Here is a 17,961-nt window from a genome sequence, read left to right as displayed (position 1 = left end):
AAGATTCCTCCAGATGTGGTTTCTTTAATGGAGCAAATCAACACTGTCCCTAGCATCTGTTAGACTGCTTTTGACCTGGCAAATGTATTCTTTCCCATCCTGATCAGTAAACAAAAAGAGAAGAGTTTGCATTTACATGGAAATAACAGAGTGTATCTTTACATCTTTCTCTCAGAGCTATGTCAGCTTTCTTGCTCTTGTCCCCAGGGGCATGGTATCTCAGTTCCCATAAGACATCATGCCTGTCCTTTACGCTGGTGACCTTATACTGATTGACCATGGTGAGTAGAAAATGACAACTCCCTAGATGACTTAACAGGACAAATACACACTAGAAGGAGGGAGATAAACTCGGCAAAAAGTTAAGGGTCTGTCACATAGATGAACCTTATAAACATTTTGGGATATCCTTTCTAAAGTGAGAGACAAGATTCTGTACCTTGCACCTTGAAGACACACAACACTCTCTGGATTTGGGAGGTAAAATATACCACATTTGAACATGCTGCTCCAACCCATTTACTAGGTAATTAATAAGGCTAGCAGGTGCCAGTGGGACATGGTGTAAGAAAAAACATGATAGCAGGTTCACAATGTGGTCAAGCTGCCCTACCACTTGGGCTTTATAGCCCAGCAGTCCCAACAGTATTGGAAATGTCTCTGGCAGACAGTGAAAAACTGTATGGAGCTTCTAAAGAGCCCTAATAGGAAGATCATAGCACACACCTCTAGGGTTTAGGAGGAAGGTAGTGCCCGTCTCTGTCAAAAATTATTTGAAAATTTGTTCCAGGCTTGCTACTGGGTCCTGGTAGAGACTGGAAGCTTGTCAGTAGGATACCAAGTGCTATGTGATTATGAACTGACTCGGATTTTATCTAATCCATTGAACCGTAAAACAGAGTATACAGCATCATTTCAGTATAAAGTAGATGTATATATATGAGAATGGGTCTGAGAAGGTCCAGAAGCCCAAAGGTAAGCTGTATGGGCAGGTGGCCCAGACTTCTTCAACACCTACTTATGCTACATTGACTCCTGTTCATCTCCATACTTCTGGCTTCATGAGGAGTCACTTGTGACATGTTAACAGAGGGAGAGTATATTAGGTCTAATTCACTGTGGATCTGCACAGGATGCTGGCAACATCCAAAACCAGATAGTCACTAGATTACAATCCCTCAATTGGCCCAGAAAATGGTGAAAGGATATTCTCCCAGTGAGCACAACTGGAGGAAGCTCCACTTCATATACAAGGGGGGTTGGGATCTTATTGACTGTGGGCAGTAGCTAAAAGTTTCTCAGCTGATTGGGGACTTGGAAATAAGTTGGAAAACGTGATTAGGTCTGGGGAGAGATATACTCAGAATGGGCACTAAATATATTGGCGTCCTTGTGAATGTCCTCCAAAGGGCTTAGATAAGGCAAAAAGCTGTCAGTAATCAGACGGATAAGATGATCCATCCCGTGGATGTCAGCATTTTCCGCCACTACTCAGTGATTGCCCAAAGTGGCCAGGGTTACAGGGATGGCAATACCATTCATTATAGAATGCCTTATCCATCATCATTTTATTACATACAACATTATCTACAACCAGGAGACCCATGTACAGCAAAGGAATTGTGGTAATGGGCTCAGAACAACAAAATACACTCATCGTTACCTAGAAACAGCTGGCTTTGACAGAATGGCGGTAAGACTTGCTGAAGCTCAGGTATAGCACCAGCTGGGAGCCATCTAGTAATAAGCCAATGCACATGAATAATAATCTTTTTTATTTCTTCTCTCTTTCCTATGTTTATTTATTCTCAAAACAATCCTCATCCATAACTGAGCTCTGTATTTCTAATTATATGGCCATTTCCATCTCAAACTCAACAGGTCCAAAACTGAATTTCTTATCTTTCGCATCATAAAAGTGGTTTCCTTTCAGTATTCCTCCTGGCCTCAGCTTATCTAGTCAACCAAGCCAGAAATGTAGATGTTGTCCTAGCCTTCTTACCTTTCATAAGCTCTTACGTGTAATCTGTCATTAGGTTCTATTAACTGTGCTTCCAAAGTATCTCCCAAGTCTGACATTTCTCTCACTCCCCACTGTAGCATCTCATCATTCTCAACTCTACTTCACCTGCCAAGTCCTTCTAATTGGTCTCTTTTTTTTTTTTTTTTTTTTGCGATACGCGGGCCTCTCACTGCTGTGGCCTCTCCCGTCACGGAGCACAGGCTCCGGACGCGCAGGCCCAACAGCCATGGCCCACGGGCCCAGCCGCTCCGCGGCACATGGGACCCTCCCAGACCGGGGCACGAACCCGTGTCCCCCACATCGGCAGGCGGACTCCCAACCACTGCGCCAGCAGGGAAGCCCTAATTGGTCTCTTTGTCTCTAATATCTTCTCCATCTCTCTATAAAGACAGAGGTGATTTTTTAAAACATAAATCATTTCCTTACCTGAAACATGTTAGGGAATCCCCATCACCTACATCCCACATGATATTCTTTATCCTTAGGTTGCTCTTTTCTGGCTCCAGCTACATGGCAACAAGATCTTCATCTTTTGATACTTGGCTCAAATATCTCCTTCTGAAGCCTTTCCTGACATACCTAGACATAGTTAAGCACTTCCTTTTGATGTGCCCCATAGATCTTCTATATACTCAATTGTCATGTTTTTGCAATTATCTGTATATTTGTCTGCCATCTCCACTAGGACTTTTAGTGCCTAAAGAACAGAGATTCTGTTCTATTTCTTAATTAGCACTGGGCCTCAGACACAGTAGATGCTTAATGAATATATGTTACTTGCTTGCTGAATGAATGAATGCATTAATCCTTATGGCTGAGTGTCATTTCCTTTTTGTAAGGTTGCAGGGGATGAATGAGAAATTTTACTTTGTGTGCTTTGGTAATTGATGGCATTTAAACCCTTCCATTTGACTGTTGCTGAGAATCAACAGTTAACAAAATCAACAAAACCTTGATTTTTTTTAACCTCTGTCTTACTAAAAGAATTCTGATTTTCACATCTGTTCCTTTCCTGTGTACCTACAGATCTTAGCTCTCCTTGACCTCATTTCCAATTTCAACCTTGGTTCTTACTAGGTCTTTGCATTTAAACTTCTCTCCCTGTCATGATATTTAGAAAAAGTTTAATTTAAAAATTTAAACATTAAATTTTTTAGTTTAGAAAAAATATGAGAACATTTTAAAGTGAATATATTGCAATATTATTTATAGTCAAATTTTGTATTGTATTTGTTTTCCTTTTAAAATACCACTCTATTTATAAAACAAGTTATGAGTATTATAAAGCGATCTTTATTTCTGATCACTATTGTATTTGAAATTCTGTTCGTACTTGCTAACTTGTTTTATGACTATTATAGACCACTCAATAGTGACTAATTTTTAAAGAGTTCAAAACAGAATTACATTATTGAAATAAGTTTTATAATTCTCTTTCAGCAAAGTATGAGAGCAAAAATAGATATTCTCTATTCCCTGAACATAATAGACACCCATGTTTTAAATGAATGAATGAACGAATGATGGTACCCAGTGGCCCAGATTTATTAATTAATTCTCATGCCACAACAAAAATGCATTTAGAAATCAAAAATGCTGGAAGGCTGGGGGTGAATGCATTTTTTATGAATTCCTCCGTGTTTTACCTTCCCAAATATACAAACACCTAAGATTAGAGCTGGAAACCTGGATGCTGTTCCTTTTTTTTTAATCTCATGGATTATATCCATTTAAAGTCTGACAAAGCAGAAACTTCATGAGTGCAGGGACATATCTTGTCACTGTCCTATTTCTTGCCACAGGATTATATAAGCCTTCTTTTATTGAATGTTTACTATGTGCTAGTCTTTGTCCTAAATGCTTTACAGGGATTTACACTTCTAAACCTCTCAAGAAAGCTAGGAGGAAGTAGTGGATTTTTTTGAAGTATAATTGATTTACAATATTATATTAGTTTCAAGTGTACAACATAGTGATTCAATATTTTTAAAGATTATACTCCATTTAATGTTATTATAAAACAATGGCTATATTTTCCTGTGCTGTACGATATATCCTTGTTGCTTATCTATTTTATACATAGTAGTTTGTCTCTCTTAATCCCCTACCCCTACGTTGCCCCTCCCCCTTCCCTCTCCTCACTGGTAACCTACTAGTTTGTTCTCTATATCTGTGGGTCTGTTTCTCTTTTGTTATATACATTCACTTGTTTTAGTTTTTAGATTCCACATATAAGTGATAACATAGAGTATTTGTCTTTCTCTGTCTGACTTATTTCACTTAGCATAATACTCTCTAGGTCCATTCATCTTTTTGCAAACAGTTGAATTTCATTCTTTTTTATGGCTAATATTGCATTGTATATATATATATATATATATATATATATATATATATATATATATATATATACCACATCTTCTTTATCCATTCATTTGTTTGTTTGGTTTTTTTAACATCTTTATTGGAGTATAATTGCTTTACAATGGTGTGTTAGTTTCTACTTTATAATAAAGTGAATCAGTTATACATATACATATGTTCCCATATCTCTTCCCTCTTGCATCTCCCTCGCTCCCACCCTCCCTATCCCACCCCTCTAGGTGGTCACAAACCACCGAGCTGATCTCCCTGTGCTATGCGGCTGCTTCCCACTAGCTATCTATTTTATGTTTGGTAATGTATATATGTCCATGCCACTCTCTCACTTTGGACACTTAAGTTGCTTCCATATCTTGGCTATTGTAAATAACCCTGCTATGAACATTGGGATGCATGTATCTTTTCAAATTAGAGTTTTCATTTTACTTGGATTATATATACCCAGCAGTGGAATTGCTGGATCATATCGTAGTTCTATTTTTAGTTTTCTGAGGAACCTCTATATTGTTTTCCATAGTGGCTGCATCAGTTTACATTTGTACAAGTGTTCCCTTTTCTCCACATCCTCACCAAAATTTGTTATTTGTAGACTTTTTGATCAACATTCTGACAGGTGTGAGGTGATATCTCATCGTGGTTTTGATTTGTATTTCTTGAATGATTAGTGATGTTGAGCATCTTTTCATGTGCCTGTTAGCCACCTGTATGTCTTCTTTGGAAGAATGTCTATTCAGATCTTCTGTTCTTTTTTTAAATTGCATTGTTTGTTTTTTTGATATTGAGTTGTATGAGCTGTTTATATATTTTGGATATTAATCCCTTATCAGTCATATCATTTGCAAATATTTTCTCCCATTCAGTAGGTTGCCTTTTCATTTTGTTGATAGTTTTCTTTGCTGTGGAAAGATTTTAAGTTTAATTAAGTCCCATTTGTTTATTTATTTTTTATTTTTTTATTTTTATTTTTTGCGTTATGTGGGCCTCTCACTGCTGTGGACTCTCCCGTTGCAGAGCACAGGCTCTGGACACACAGGCTCAGTGGCCATGGCTCATGGACCCAGCCACTCCACGGCATGTGGGATCCTCCCAGTCCAGGGTGCGAACTCGTGCCCCCTGTATCGGCAGGTGGACTCTCAACCAATGCACCACCAGGGAAGCCCCCATTTGTTTATTTTTGACTTTATTTTTTTTACCTTAGGAGACATATCCAAAACACCTGCTATAACTTATATAAAACTGCATCAAAAAGAATAAAATACCTAGAGATAAACTTAACCAAGGAGGTGAAGACCTATACTCTAAAAACTGTAAAACACTGATGAAGGAATTTGAAAATGATACAAAAAAAATGGAAATATATACTATGTTCTTGGATTGGAAGAATTAGTATTGTTAAAATGACCATACTACCCAAAGCAATCTACAGATTTAATGCAATCTCTATCAAAATACCCAAGACATTTTCCCCAGAACTAGGACAAATAATCCTAAATTTATATGGAACCACAAAAGACCCCTAACTGCCAAAGCAATCTTGAGAAAGAAGAACAGAGCTGTAGGTATCACTCTCCCAGATTTCAAACTATACTACAAATCTACAGTAATCAAAACAGTATGGTACTAGCACAAAAACGGACACATAGATGGATGGAACAGAATAGAGTGCCCAGAAATAAACCCACACACTTACAGTCAATTAACCCACAACAAAGGAGAAAAGAATGTACAATGGAGAAAAGACAGTCTTTTCAATAAGTGGTGCTGGGAAAACTGGACAGCTCCAAGTAAAAGAATGAGATTAGAACATTTCCTTATGCCATACACAAAAATGAACTCAAAATGGATTGAAGACCTAAATGTAAGATCTAAAACCATAAAACTCCTAGAAGATAACATAGGCAGAGGTGGTAGTATTATGATCACCATTTGAAGGAAGAGGACACATGCCCAGAAAGGCTAGCTTATTTGGCAAACATTATATAGCTAGTAAATTACAGAAGCAAGATTCAAAGCCAGGTAGTTTGATACCAGTCCTTGTTCTACACCACCTCTAAGCCACTTCCAATAAATGAGTGTCAAATTAATAAATTAATACAAAATTTCAGAATAGGTTAACCTTTAGAAAGGAATACCAATGTAGACCTTAAAATGGAAAACAAACAAACAAACCAAAAACCCCAGTATATTTTAATATTCCTGGTACTAACTTCTCTCTACTTAGCTCATGTTTGGTGGGTGCATTCATTTATGTGCTCAGATTAATATAAGATAGAACAGTGTACCAAAGGAGTCTGGACTTGGAGTCAGATTTGAATACTGGTTCTGATGTATACATGTTTACTACTTACATGATCTTGAACAATTTCTTAACTTTTCCAAGTCTCAATTTTCTCATTCATAAAATGGGAATAAAAATAACTGTGACAAAAAAACTAAAAAGCTATCTTTTTAAAGAGAATTAAAAATTATGTATAAAAAGTACCTGACACAAAAGAAGATGTTAATATCACTCTTCCTTTTACCTCTTACTCTCGTTCCTTTTTCCCCTTCCCTTCTTGCATCCTATCTGCCATTAGCCACATGACTTTGTAAAGGTTACTCTTCCAGGATTTATTGCATCACCTATGAAACAATTGGGGTAGTTATCTCCAAGATCCTTTGACTCTATAATTCTATGATTCAGTGATTTAATACTTAGCTTTTCTTTGTATCACAACAGTACAACTTACTGAGAGGTGATTTTGAAATGAGGCTTCTCTGGTTAGTGTGGCTGATTAAGTTCTTTTGTTTTTTCCAGACGATGCCATCACATAAAACTTGGCTTAACAGTATTTGAATTAAATTGGATGAAAACTTGGTTTACTTTGTAAATAGTTTCACAGCAATAATACAGATTAACTGCATCCACTAGCAGTCACATATTTCAAAGGATTTATATCTCCCTTCCTTTCCTCTATGTAGGTACTACACAGGAAACCTGGAGGGTAAGTCAACAAATCATGAAACTCTAGGTTTAATTCATACAGCAACAAAAGGGCTAATAAGAGCTATCGAAGATGGTGGAATAGATTCTGTGATGGAATGGGAAGTGGATGAAGTGCTGAACTGGACAAACACACTCAACTTTGATGAGTAAGTACATGTTGCTATTCTTGGGGAGCGAGGGCAGACATCAGATATTTTTCTTTCTAATATTTCCTACTCCCATGTTGAATCTTCAAAAAAACAACTTGAATATTTATTATCTGTCTAGAAAGAAAATAAGAGGAAATGAGGGAGAAAGATAAAAAAGGGATGATCTAAAAGTAGAAAAAAGAAAAATATATTTGGGTGTTCTTTATTAACAGACTTTATTCTTATGCCTAGTCTAAGTCTGCTTTACTTCTTACTTTGGGATATAGAAACAAGGCTAAGAACATGAAATTAATAATATAAAGAATTTCCTCAGCCTGTATTCACCAATCTTCCTGTGTGGGACATTAAAAAATTATAATTTTTCAGTGACATACTTCGGCCCTTGAAAAACATTTTTAGGCTATTTTGTGTGATGGAAATTTAAAAATACTTCATATAGTCATCAGGGCAATGCAAATCAAAACCACAATAAGATCCTATTTCATACCCACAAAGATAGCTATAATTAAAAAGACATATAGTACCAGTGTTGGCAAGGATGTGGTGAAATTGGAGCCTTTATATACTGCTAGTGGGAATGTACAATGGTATAGCCATTTTGGAAAACAATCCAGCAGTTCCTCAAATGGTTAAACATAGAGTTGCCATACAAGCCAGCATTTCTACTCCTCAGTATATACACAAGAGAAATGAAAACACATGTCCATAAAAACTTGTACATGAATATTCATAATATCATTATTCATAATAACAAAGAATTAGAAACAATCTATTCATCAGCTGATGATTAAAATGTGATATATCCATACAATGGAATATTATTTGGCAATAAAAAGAAATGCTGATCGTGCTACAACACTGATGAACCTTCTTAGTAAAAGAAGCCAATAACAAAGGACCACTTATTGTATGGCTCCATTTATATGAAATGTCCAGAATAGGCAAATTATATGGAGACAGAAAGTAGATTAGTGGTTGCCTAGGGCTTAGAGATTTGTGGGGATTGGGAAGTGATGGCTAAGGGGTATGAAGTTTCTTTTTGGAGTAATGAAATGTCCTAAAATTGATTGTGGTGATGAATGCACAACTCTGTGAATACACTAAAAAGCCATTGAATTGTACACTTTAAATGGGCAAATTTTATGGGATGTGAATTATATCTCAATAAAGCTTTAAAAATATTCACTATTTACTCAGCTACAATAAAGAATGTGAACACTGCATGGATGAAGAGGAAGGAAAAATAAAACAAAGATGGTGTAAGTAAAGAAACATAAGAAAAAGGAAGACATTTGGAAGAGGGAGATAAGAACATGAAATAGGAAAAATTAGGTTGACCACCATTGAAAAATAGACCAGAAAAAAGAGGCCAGAGGAAGTAGAGAACAATGAGAAAAGGAAAGATAAGAGAAACAAAGAAAAAAGGGAAAGAATGACTAAGAAAAAAGGAAAATGAGAAAACAAGAATAATAGAAAAAAAGATAATTATGGGAAGAATAAATTAAAATAAAAATAAAAAAGAAAGATAAGAAGGAATAAAGAGCTAATCACCCATAGTAGATGTGCTAAAATATTTTTTTAATAAATAGTGAAAAGATTTTATGACTCAATAACCCCAATATCTTGTCCAGAGCATAGTACTGGGATTCCTTATAGACAGTACATTTGTGGTTTCTGAGGCACTGAATACATACAGATGGTAATAATGATGCAAGAAATGACATCCAAAGAAAGGAGTCATAATGCTGTACTTTTTCCTTTCCTAAGATGGTAAAGAAAGGAGAGAGAGGTAGGGGAGGTCCATTTTGAATGAGCTTATGAGGGCAGGATAGAGAATTCTCTCAGGAAAGCTTTTGAAATCCTGCTCTGCCTTTGCCTTATACAGTTGGCTAATTCAGCAAAGGGCCAGCTAGCTTCAGTGAAAGATTACAAAATAATCCACACCCAGTAACCTATATTCTATCACTACTGGAATACAAAAGAATAAAACAATTCAGTTCAAAGGGAAGAAATAAATGAGCATCTCAGTCTACACAAGACTTTCCCCACTATCATCCCCTAACACCCTTCTCTGGTAGGTGAAGAAGATTCCTAATGGCTTCCCTTCATGGAGAAAAGGATAAAAACAGAATAAACCAGGAAAACTTGAAGTGGTTTTTTGGTATCATATACTCTATATGTAATGGGATAAATACATCTAGCTTTGATATGGTGAGACCTAAATAGACATTTCTCCAACGAAGATATACAGATTGCCAACAAACACATGAAAGGATGCTCAACATCACTAATTATTAGAGAAATGCAAATCAAAACCACAATGAGGTAACATCTCACACTGGTCAGAATGGCCATCACCAAAAAATCTACAAACAATAAATGCTGGAGAGGGTGTGGAGAAAAGGGAACCCTCTTGCACTGTTGGTGGGAATGTAAATTGATACAGCCACTATGGAGAACAGTATGGAGGTTCCTTAAAAAACTGAAAATAGAACAACCATATGACCCATCAATCCCACTACTGAGAAAACCGTAATTCAAAAAAGAGACATGTACCCCAATGTTTATTGCAGCACTATTTACAATAGCCAGGACCTGGAATCAACCTAAGTGTCCATTGACAGATGAATGGATAAAGAAGATGTGGCACATATATATAATGGAATATTAGACATAAAATGATACAAAATCGAGTTATTTGCAGTGAGGTGGATGGACCTAGAGTCTGTCATACAGAGTGAAGTAAGTCAGAAAGAGAAAAACAAATACTGCATGCTAACACATATATATGGAATCTAAAAAAATGGTTCTGATGAACATAGGGGCAGGACAGAAATAAAGACGCAGACGTAGAGAATGGACTTGAGGATACGGGGAGGGGGAAGGGTAAGTTGGGATGAAGTGAGAGAGTGGCATGGACATATATACACTACCAAATGTAAAACAGATAGCTAGTGGGAAGCAGCTGCGTAGCACAGGGAGATCACCTAGGTGCTTTGTGACCACCTGAGGGGGGGATAGGGAGAGTGGGAGGGAGGTGCAAGAGGGAGGGGATATGAGGATATATGTATACATATAGCTGGTTCACTTTGTTATACAGCAGAAACTAACACAACATTGTAAAGCAATTGTACTCCAATAAAGATGTAAATAAATAAATAAAAATAAAATAAATAAATAAAAAATGCAGATACCTCATGTTTCCAAATTATGTACAACCTCTATCAGTTCGTTCTCTGACTTGAGCATAATTTGGCACCCACTTGGAATTGTTAGAAAGCAAGTTTTTCTACTGATCTCTAGACAACAAAAATTTCAAATGGAATCCAGCATGATTATTTGGGAATATTTCAGTAGTATTACTGACCACAGCCTACTGATTATCTCAGGCAAGACAAGAATTTGCAAAGACCTTCCCCTAGCTGAGAGCAGACATTAGGACAGCACCTTCTTCCCAGTGTATTTATGGTCTCCACAGTCTACTTCCCTCTTAGATCTTTGTAGTTGTCTAGATATTTGTAACTGGCTTTATAATACCTTATTTGATGAGAATTTCAAAGTCATTTTTCCCTTCAGAAGAATTGGTAGCCACTAATTCCTTGGAGAGTATCCTTCAAAATCTATAAACAGTTTTTGATAGTTGGACCATTAGAATGACATACATGTGTTGAACACTGATATTGAATGATACAAACCAGTTTCTTCCCAAAGGCTTTTGTGCTAGCCCCTTGTTATGACAGATGGATGCTCTCCTGGGAAGAAACCATGTACAACTTCAGATGCACAGGGCAACAATATCAATTGAGTACAATATTATTATAATTTTGAAGAATGGATTGGATAGAGCCAACTTCACTCTTAGACTCAAGGACACTGATGAGTACTGTTGCAAATTCTGTAGTATCCAGAGATACATTGCTGTAGGTGCTTAGAACATAAAGCAATGCCTGCATTGCTGTTACTGAGTCACCTACAATGCCACATAGTGGCTACTCTGCCTACTGCTGGCATTCAGCCTGATGCATTTTCAGGGGTATATTCTCTAGCGAGATGGATGTTCCTCTTCTAGGATCTTCATATTTTTCAAACTGCATGTGAAATTTAACATAACCCATTAAGTCATCAGCAGCTGGGGTATCTTAAATAATTTCCTGACGTTCTATTAACCCTGTTGGTGAGAGCTCTCAGTGGGTAGTTTCTATGTCTGAAGCTGCCCCTTTGATTTCTAAGACAGGTAGTTATGTTGCCACTCTGGCTAGGGACTTTCCCCAGGCCATTAAGGTATTAAATTTATACTCCTGAGGGATCCACGGTAGAGTCCACATATACTTTACTTTGCTAGTATCTAAAAAAAAATTTCTTAGATCAGCTCTATTATATAAACAGCATGATAAGGCTATAATCAGATTGTTGCTTCTATTTGTAAAGCTTTGATTTCTCATTGGCTACTGCTGTCATTTTCCTGATGAGAAGTTCTTTTTTAACAATTGAATAAATTCATATCCTGATCTCAGGTAAAGCAGGGTCAGTGATCAACCTTAAATATGGCATAAGTTTTTGCCCCAGACTATCAGGGTTTAGCATACAATTGATCAAAGGTCCTTTATCTTGGTAACTTGAAGGTGGAATGAAAATCTTTCAGTATATGAATCTAAGGAAGCAGAATTATTGACACCCACTATTCATAGTGCTCCTGAGCAACCACTGAAAGCACAAAGTCTGCCTAAATTTAAGGTTAAGCCAGATTGAACTGTCAACTAAGAGGTCCTGGAAAGGGTTTAAACCACCTGCTATTACCTTGCATCTTTTCACTTAACAGTGACCCAGCACTATCTCATTTAAGGCCACAGAATAAAGTTCTTGGAGTAACAAGAGGTAGCAGTAACAAGAACGAGCTGACTTAGACACAGTATTTTATTACAATTAAACACCATTGCATAATATATACCTTCTCATAACAAAAAAATTCAGGAATACAAAGTTAACAAAAGTAAAATAATTCAAATGAAAATCAGTGTTTTCTGAATTACATGACAATTTTAATCCTCCTCTTCCTTTCTCAGCCAGCTTCATTTTAGCACCTGCTGTGATCAACTCCTTACCTGATTTCTTGGGTACAGTTGTAAGAAAGGAGGCTTGGGAAAGGGGGATACAGAGACCAAAATATGATGCAATAAGTCACAGGAAACCTGGGCCTCGGAGCTTTCTCTCATCTTCTTAGTTCATCATACTTGTCCTTCCCTATCTACCTCTTCTCGGGCTACATCTGTCTCCCTATTTCAGTCTCTGTTTAGGGAACTGAAATGGCAACTGCATGTACCCTGCTTGAATATGATCTCATGTTTACTGGACACAGCAAAGACAGCACCATTTCTCTAATAAGATCATAAACCAAATGATTTAAATGTATACGTCAGAGACAGTAGGTCTGGCAATCCAGAACCAAGGAGAAGGTTTTGTTGCTGTAGTTTTCCCATGACTTTTTTCCTCTCAGAGTTTTCCATTCGTACTTTTAATTTAGAAGTTAACTAACATCTTAGTTGTCACTCAGTTGAGGATATGATCTAGCAGGAATGGAACGGGATAAAATGAGGAGACATGTGCTGGTGGGAGGCCAAAGGGCACCAACGTGGTAGATGGTAGGCACCATTTTCATAACTCCTCCAACTCCTTGTCCTATGGGTTGCCTTAGGTGCATGAGAGCTACTTGGAGGTGGGAAAGTCAAGAAATTAAACATTTGGGCTTGGCGATGCAGGGGACATGGGTTTGTGCCCCAGTCCAGGAAGATCCCACCCACGTGCCGCGGAGCGGCTGGGCCCGTGAGCCATGGCCGCTGAGCCTGTGCGTCCAGAGCCTGTGCTCCACAATGGGAGAGGCCACAACAGTGAGAGGCCCTCATACTGAAAAAAAAAAAAAATGAAATTAAACATTTGGACTAGTGAATTTGTCACCATTAATCTAAGATTTCATAGATAAAATAGAATTTTAGAAGTAGTCTAAGTATGTACTAATGAATCAATTTATTACTTACTAATAAATCAATTTAATTTAATGAATGTCTATGTAATGTGCTTAGGTACATTGCCAACTGGAAGGAAATTGCTACAAGCAACTCTTCAGCTAACTTCAAAAGTAGGTGTTTTTTTTAGCAATAATGGGAAATTCTTATAAACAAAAACAATACTTTCCAGACATGTACACATTTCTAAGCACCTAACAAACACTTCAGCACTCTGCACAGTATATAGACATAAATAAATTTGCCAAGTCATTTTTGCCTTTATACATAAAATTGTTATTTGGGAATAGAAGGAAATTTTCTATTTTATTTAGAGTTGGATAACATGGTTTTTTTAAAAAAATGAATTCTCCTTTTAAAATGTTGCATATCATGTTTCAGTAATTTTTTTTTTTTCCGGTATGCGGGCCTCTCACTGCTGTGGCCTCTCCCGTTGCGGAGCACAGGCTCCGGACGCGCAGGCTCAGCGGCCATGGCTCATGGGCCCAGCCGCTCCGCGGCATGCGGGATCCTCCCGGACCGGGGCACGAACCCTTGTCCCCTGCATCGGCAGGTGGACTCTCAACCACTGCGCCACCAGGGAAGCCCTCGGTAATAATTTTTAATGAGCAAACTTCACTTGGCAAAACAAATGCTATTCCAGAAGTACCAATAATTCTAACATAGCCAAAGCCTAATTATAGTTTTCATATAATCTGAGTGTATGAGTTCTGTCCCACTGTCATCTGTGATTGGCAGTAAAACAAAGAGGTTATAATTATGGAGTGCTGATTCATAACTGCCTGGTTTTGATTTTGGGCTCTACTGTTTACTGTCTGTATGATCTTGGGCCAGTTACTTGGTCAGTTTCCTCATCTATAAAATGAAAATAACAATAGTACCTAGCTCATATATTGTTGTGAGGTAATAAGAGATAATATATGTAAAGAGCATAGAATAGTGCTTGGCACATAGTATATACTCTATAAATGTTAACTATTATTAGCTTGAACCTATCCACTTATTTCCAACTCATTGCCACCACCACAGTCCAAGTTGCCATCATCCCTCTGCAGGCTTCTGCAATGGTCTCTAAACTTATACTCCTCCAGTCCATTCCCCACACAACAGACAGTGATCTACAAATTTAAATCAGCATAATTAAAACAAAACACTTATTTAACAAACTCTTCTTTAGCAATTACCATGTGGAAGTGCTGTCTTAGAGTGTTTTATAAAATTGATTCATTTGATCTTCAGAACAACCCAACGAGACAGGTTCTATTACCTACATTTTACAGACAAGCAAAGAGATGCCAAGTTACTTGCTCAAGGTCAGTTACTGTGAGGGCCAGGATTTGAATTGAGACTAGGTAGCTCTAGAACCCATGCTTTTTTTTTTTTTTTTTTTTAACATCTTTATTGGAGGCTGGTCTAGCTTTCCACCCTTATCATGTCCCACTCTCTCCCCCTGGCTCACAACCCGGCATCACTGGCATCTAGCCTGGTCCTCAAACACACTGTGGTTTCCACTTCAGGGGTTTAATGCAGTTGATGGCCTTCTGGAGAACAGGTTTAGGCAACTGTCATCACTTGAGGGCAGGAAGTTATTTGTTTTGTTTGCTACTGAGTTCCCAATGTGTAGAACATAGTAGAGTCTCAATGGCAGGAATTTTGTACTTGAAAGGAATGACAAGTACAAAAATGGAAGCAGATAATATAAATTACTGAGCTAAAAGATTATTGTGAAAAGAAGGAAAGATACAGCATGGTAATTGGAAGGAGCATAAGAGCAAGTGAAAATTATTTTAAGTAATGGAGATCTGCATCATAACTGAAGGCAGTACAAGGTGATATATTGAAGATGCTGGCATTGAAAAGAGGAGGGAATGTGTGCCACTTCTTCAAGAAGCATGAGGAAATCAAATCCAGAATTTGGAAACTTTAGCTGTAGGGACAGAAATGGCTTCTCTTCATTTGTGAATAAAGAACTGTTAGCTAATAGTTAATTGTGGAGTACTAACTAAATGCCAAGTTCTTTACATGCACCATCACACTTAGTTCTCACAAAAATATGCTGAGGCATGTGCTATTATTATCCCCATCTATCCCCTTTATAGATGAGGACATTGAGACAAAGGTTAAATAACTTGCTTCAAATTACAGAGCTAGCAAAAAAAAAAAAAAAAATTACAGAGCTAGCTAGTAGTAGGTCAAACCCCAAACCCAGATCCTACAGAACCTTTTGTAAAGATGGACAATAAAATATGGTAGTGAAAAGTAGGATGACCTCAGAATTTGGGACATTTATTTCGGTTTCGGTTAAATAGGATATAAAGATATCTGCTCTAAGAGTGGTGAGAAGGAATGTGGAATAGACCTTACCTGGAATGCAGTAGCATATTGAATAAGTCTATATCCTGTCATATCTTGCATCTTTCTAAATATTTGTCATTCCTCTCTAGGTTTCAGGTTTGAGCAAGCACAGGAAAAAAAAATATGACTATAAAGATATACTGGAAGAGGAAATGGGAACACAAGAAGTTACTTCATTTGACAATATTTATGAAGGACCAACTTTTACTAGACTAAGGCCTGATTCCACTTATGGAATATAATTATAACTATATAAAAAATATAAAAATATATAATTATAAACTATAATTTCTTTTCTGAGCTTTAACCCTTCAAGCCCTGATTCCATCAGAGATAGTTTATTCTGGCTGGAATGACTTGTATATTCTTGGCACAGAATCTAGGCCAATTAAAAGTAAGGAGGATTAAACAGAAATAGAACATCAGACTGAATACAGTAGCCATGGAAAATGTAGAAATTATTCCCGGTATTCTGCGAAACTGTAGTATTCTAACAATCATACTTAAATAAAAATATTATACTTAGGTGCAAAAAAAACCCTCAGTCTGATTGCTTTTCTTCTTTATTTGAAGCATTCTTTATTTGTGCATTTCTATCAGGCAGAGCCCTTTCTCCATTAAAAAAAGAAAAAGGGCAGTGTAGCAAGTTCTCCTTTTATTAGAATGCAAAAGCCTTACTAGAATCCCTGGTGCCATTCAGCTTAGGCATCTTTGAACAAAACTGGGTTACAGGGGCACCATTAGCTAAAGGAGCCAGAAAAGCAAAAATCTATCTCTTAGCTTCCACAGTGGGAAGAATAGAAAACTGGAGATGACTGTTAGGTCAAGGAACAAAGCCTACCATACCCTCCAAGTCTGAATTACTGTACCTTCCCATAAAAACCCTCTACTACTAACCATCATCACACTTATCACACTGTAACTGTCTACAATCCTAACAGACCAGAGGCTTATACTCCCAAGCATAAAAAATTCAGCAGTCAGAGACCTAATGTATATTTAAGAAAAAAATCAGATTTATTCATATAATTTACATATACATTCACCTATTGTAAGTACTCAGTTTGACAAATATATATATATATATATATATATATAGTTATGCAGTTTTCACCACAATCAAGGTATCATGCATTTCCATCACCCCCAAACTGTACATCTTTGCAGTCAATCCACCCATCCCATGCCATTCCCCTGGGACTGATCTCCTTTCAATCACTACAATTCTGCCTTTTCTAAAATGTCACATAAATGGAATGATACTATATGTAGTCTTTCTTGGTCTTGCTTCTTTAGAATTATGCTTTTGAAATTCATTCTTGTTGCATATTTCAGTAGTTCATTGCTTTTAGAATGGCTAATGTTCCATTACATGGCTATACCACAATTTCTTTAAACATTCAGCAGGTTGATGGACAATTGTTTTTTTCCAGCTTGGGATCATTGTGGATAAAGCTGCTATGAACATTCATGTACAAGTCTTTATGGGGATACGTATTTTCATTTCTCTTGGGAAATAACTCAGAGTGGAATTGCTGAGGTAAACAATAACTATATGTTTAAATATCTATTTATTTATTTATTGAACTATACTTGCTTTACGTTTCAGGTGTACATCAAAGTGATTCAGATATATATATATATATATATATATATATTTTCAGATCTTTTTCCATAGTTTATTACAAGATGTTGAATATAGTTCCCTGTATTATACAGTAGATCCCTGTTGTGTATTTTATATGTAGTAGTGTGTATCTGTTAATCCCAAATTCCTAATTTATCCCTCCCCCTTCCCCTTTGGTAAATAAATAAATTTGTTTTCTAAGTCTGAGTCTCTTTCTGTTTTGGAAATAATTTCATCTGTGTCATTTTAAAATTCACAAGTGATATCATAATATTTATTTCTGTCTGACTTATTTCACTTAATATGATAGGTCCATCCATGTTGCCACAAATGGCATTATTTTGTCTTTTTTATGGCTAGTATTCCACTGTATATATGTATCACATCTTCTTTATCCATTCCTCTGTTGATGGACATTT

The 17,961-nt window shown here is 36.8% G+C and overlaps 1 protein-coding gene across 1 annotated transcript in view; it reads left to right on the top strand.

Moving 5' to 3' along the window:
- Window positions 1–16,208, top strand: part of C8H11orf65 (chromosome 8 C11orf65 homolog) — an 89,775-nt gene extending 73,567 nt beyond the window's left edge. Inside the window, 4 exon segments of the mRNA XM_030836306.2 lie at window positions 7,367–7,537; window positions 13,618–13,673; window positions 16,005–16,027; window positions 16,029–16,208. Coding sequence (XP_030692166.1) covers window positions 7,367–7,537; window positions 13,618–13,673; window positions 16,005–16,027; window positions 16,029–16,157 — 379 coding nt within the window. The 3' untranslated portion in view covers window positions 16,158–16,208.
- Window positions 16,209–17,961: the final 1,753 nt, after the last annotated feature.

This window comes from Globicephala melas, chromosome 8, assembly GCF_963455315.2.
Source record: "Globicephala melas chromosome 8, mGloMel1.2, whole genome shotgun sequence".
Taxonomy (NCBI): Eukaryota; Metazoa; Chordata; class Mammalia; order Artiodactyla; family Delphinidae; genus Globicephala; species Globicephala melas.
The sequence above is the reverse complement of the archived record's forward strand: the minus strand, read 5'-3'. Positions and strand labels throughout refer to the sequence as shown.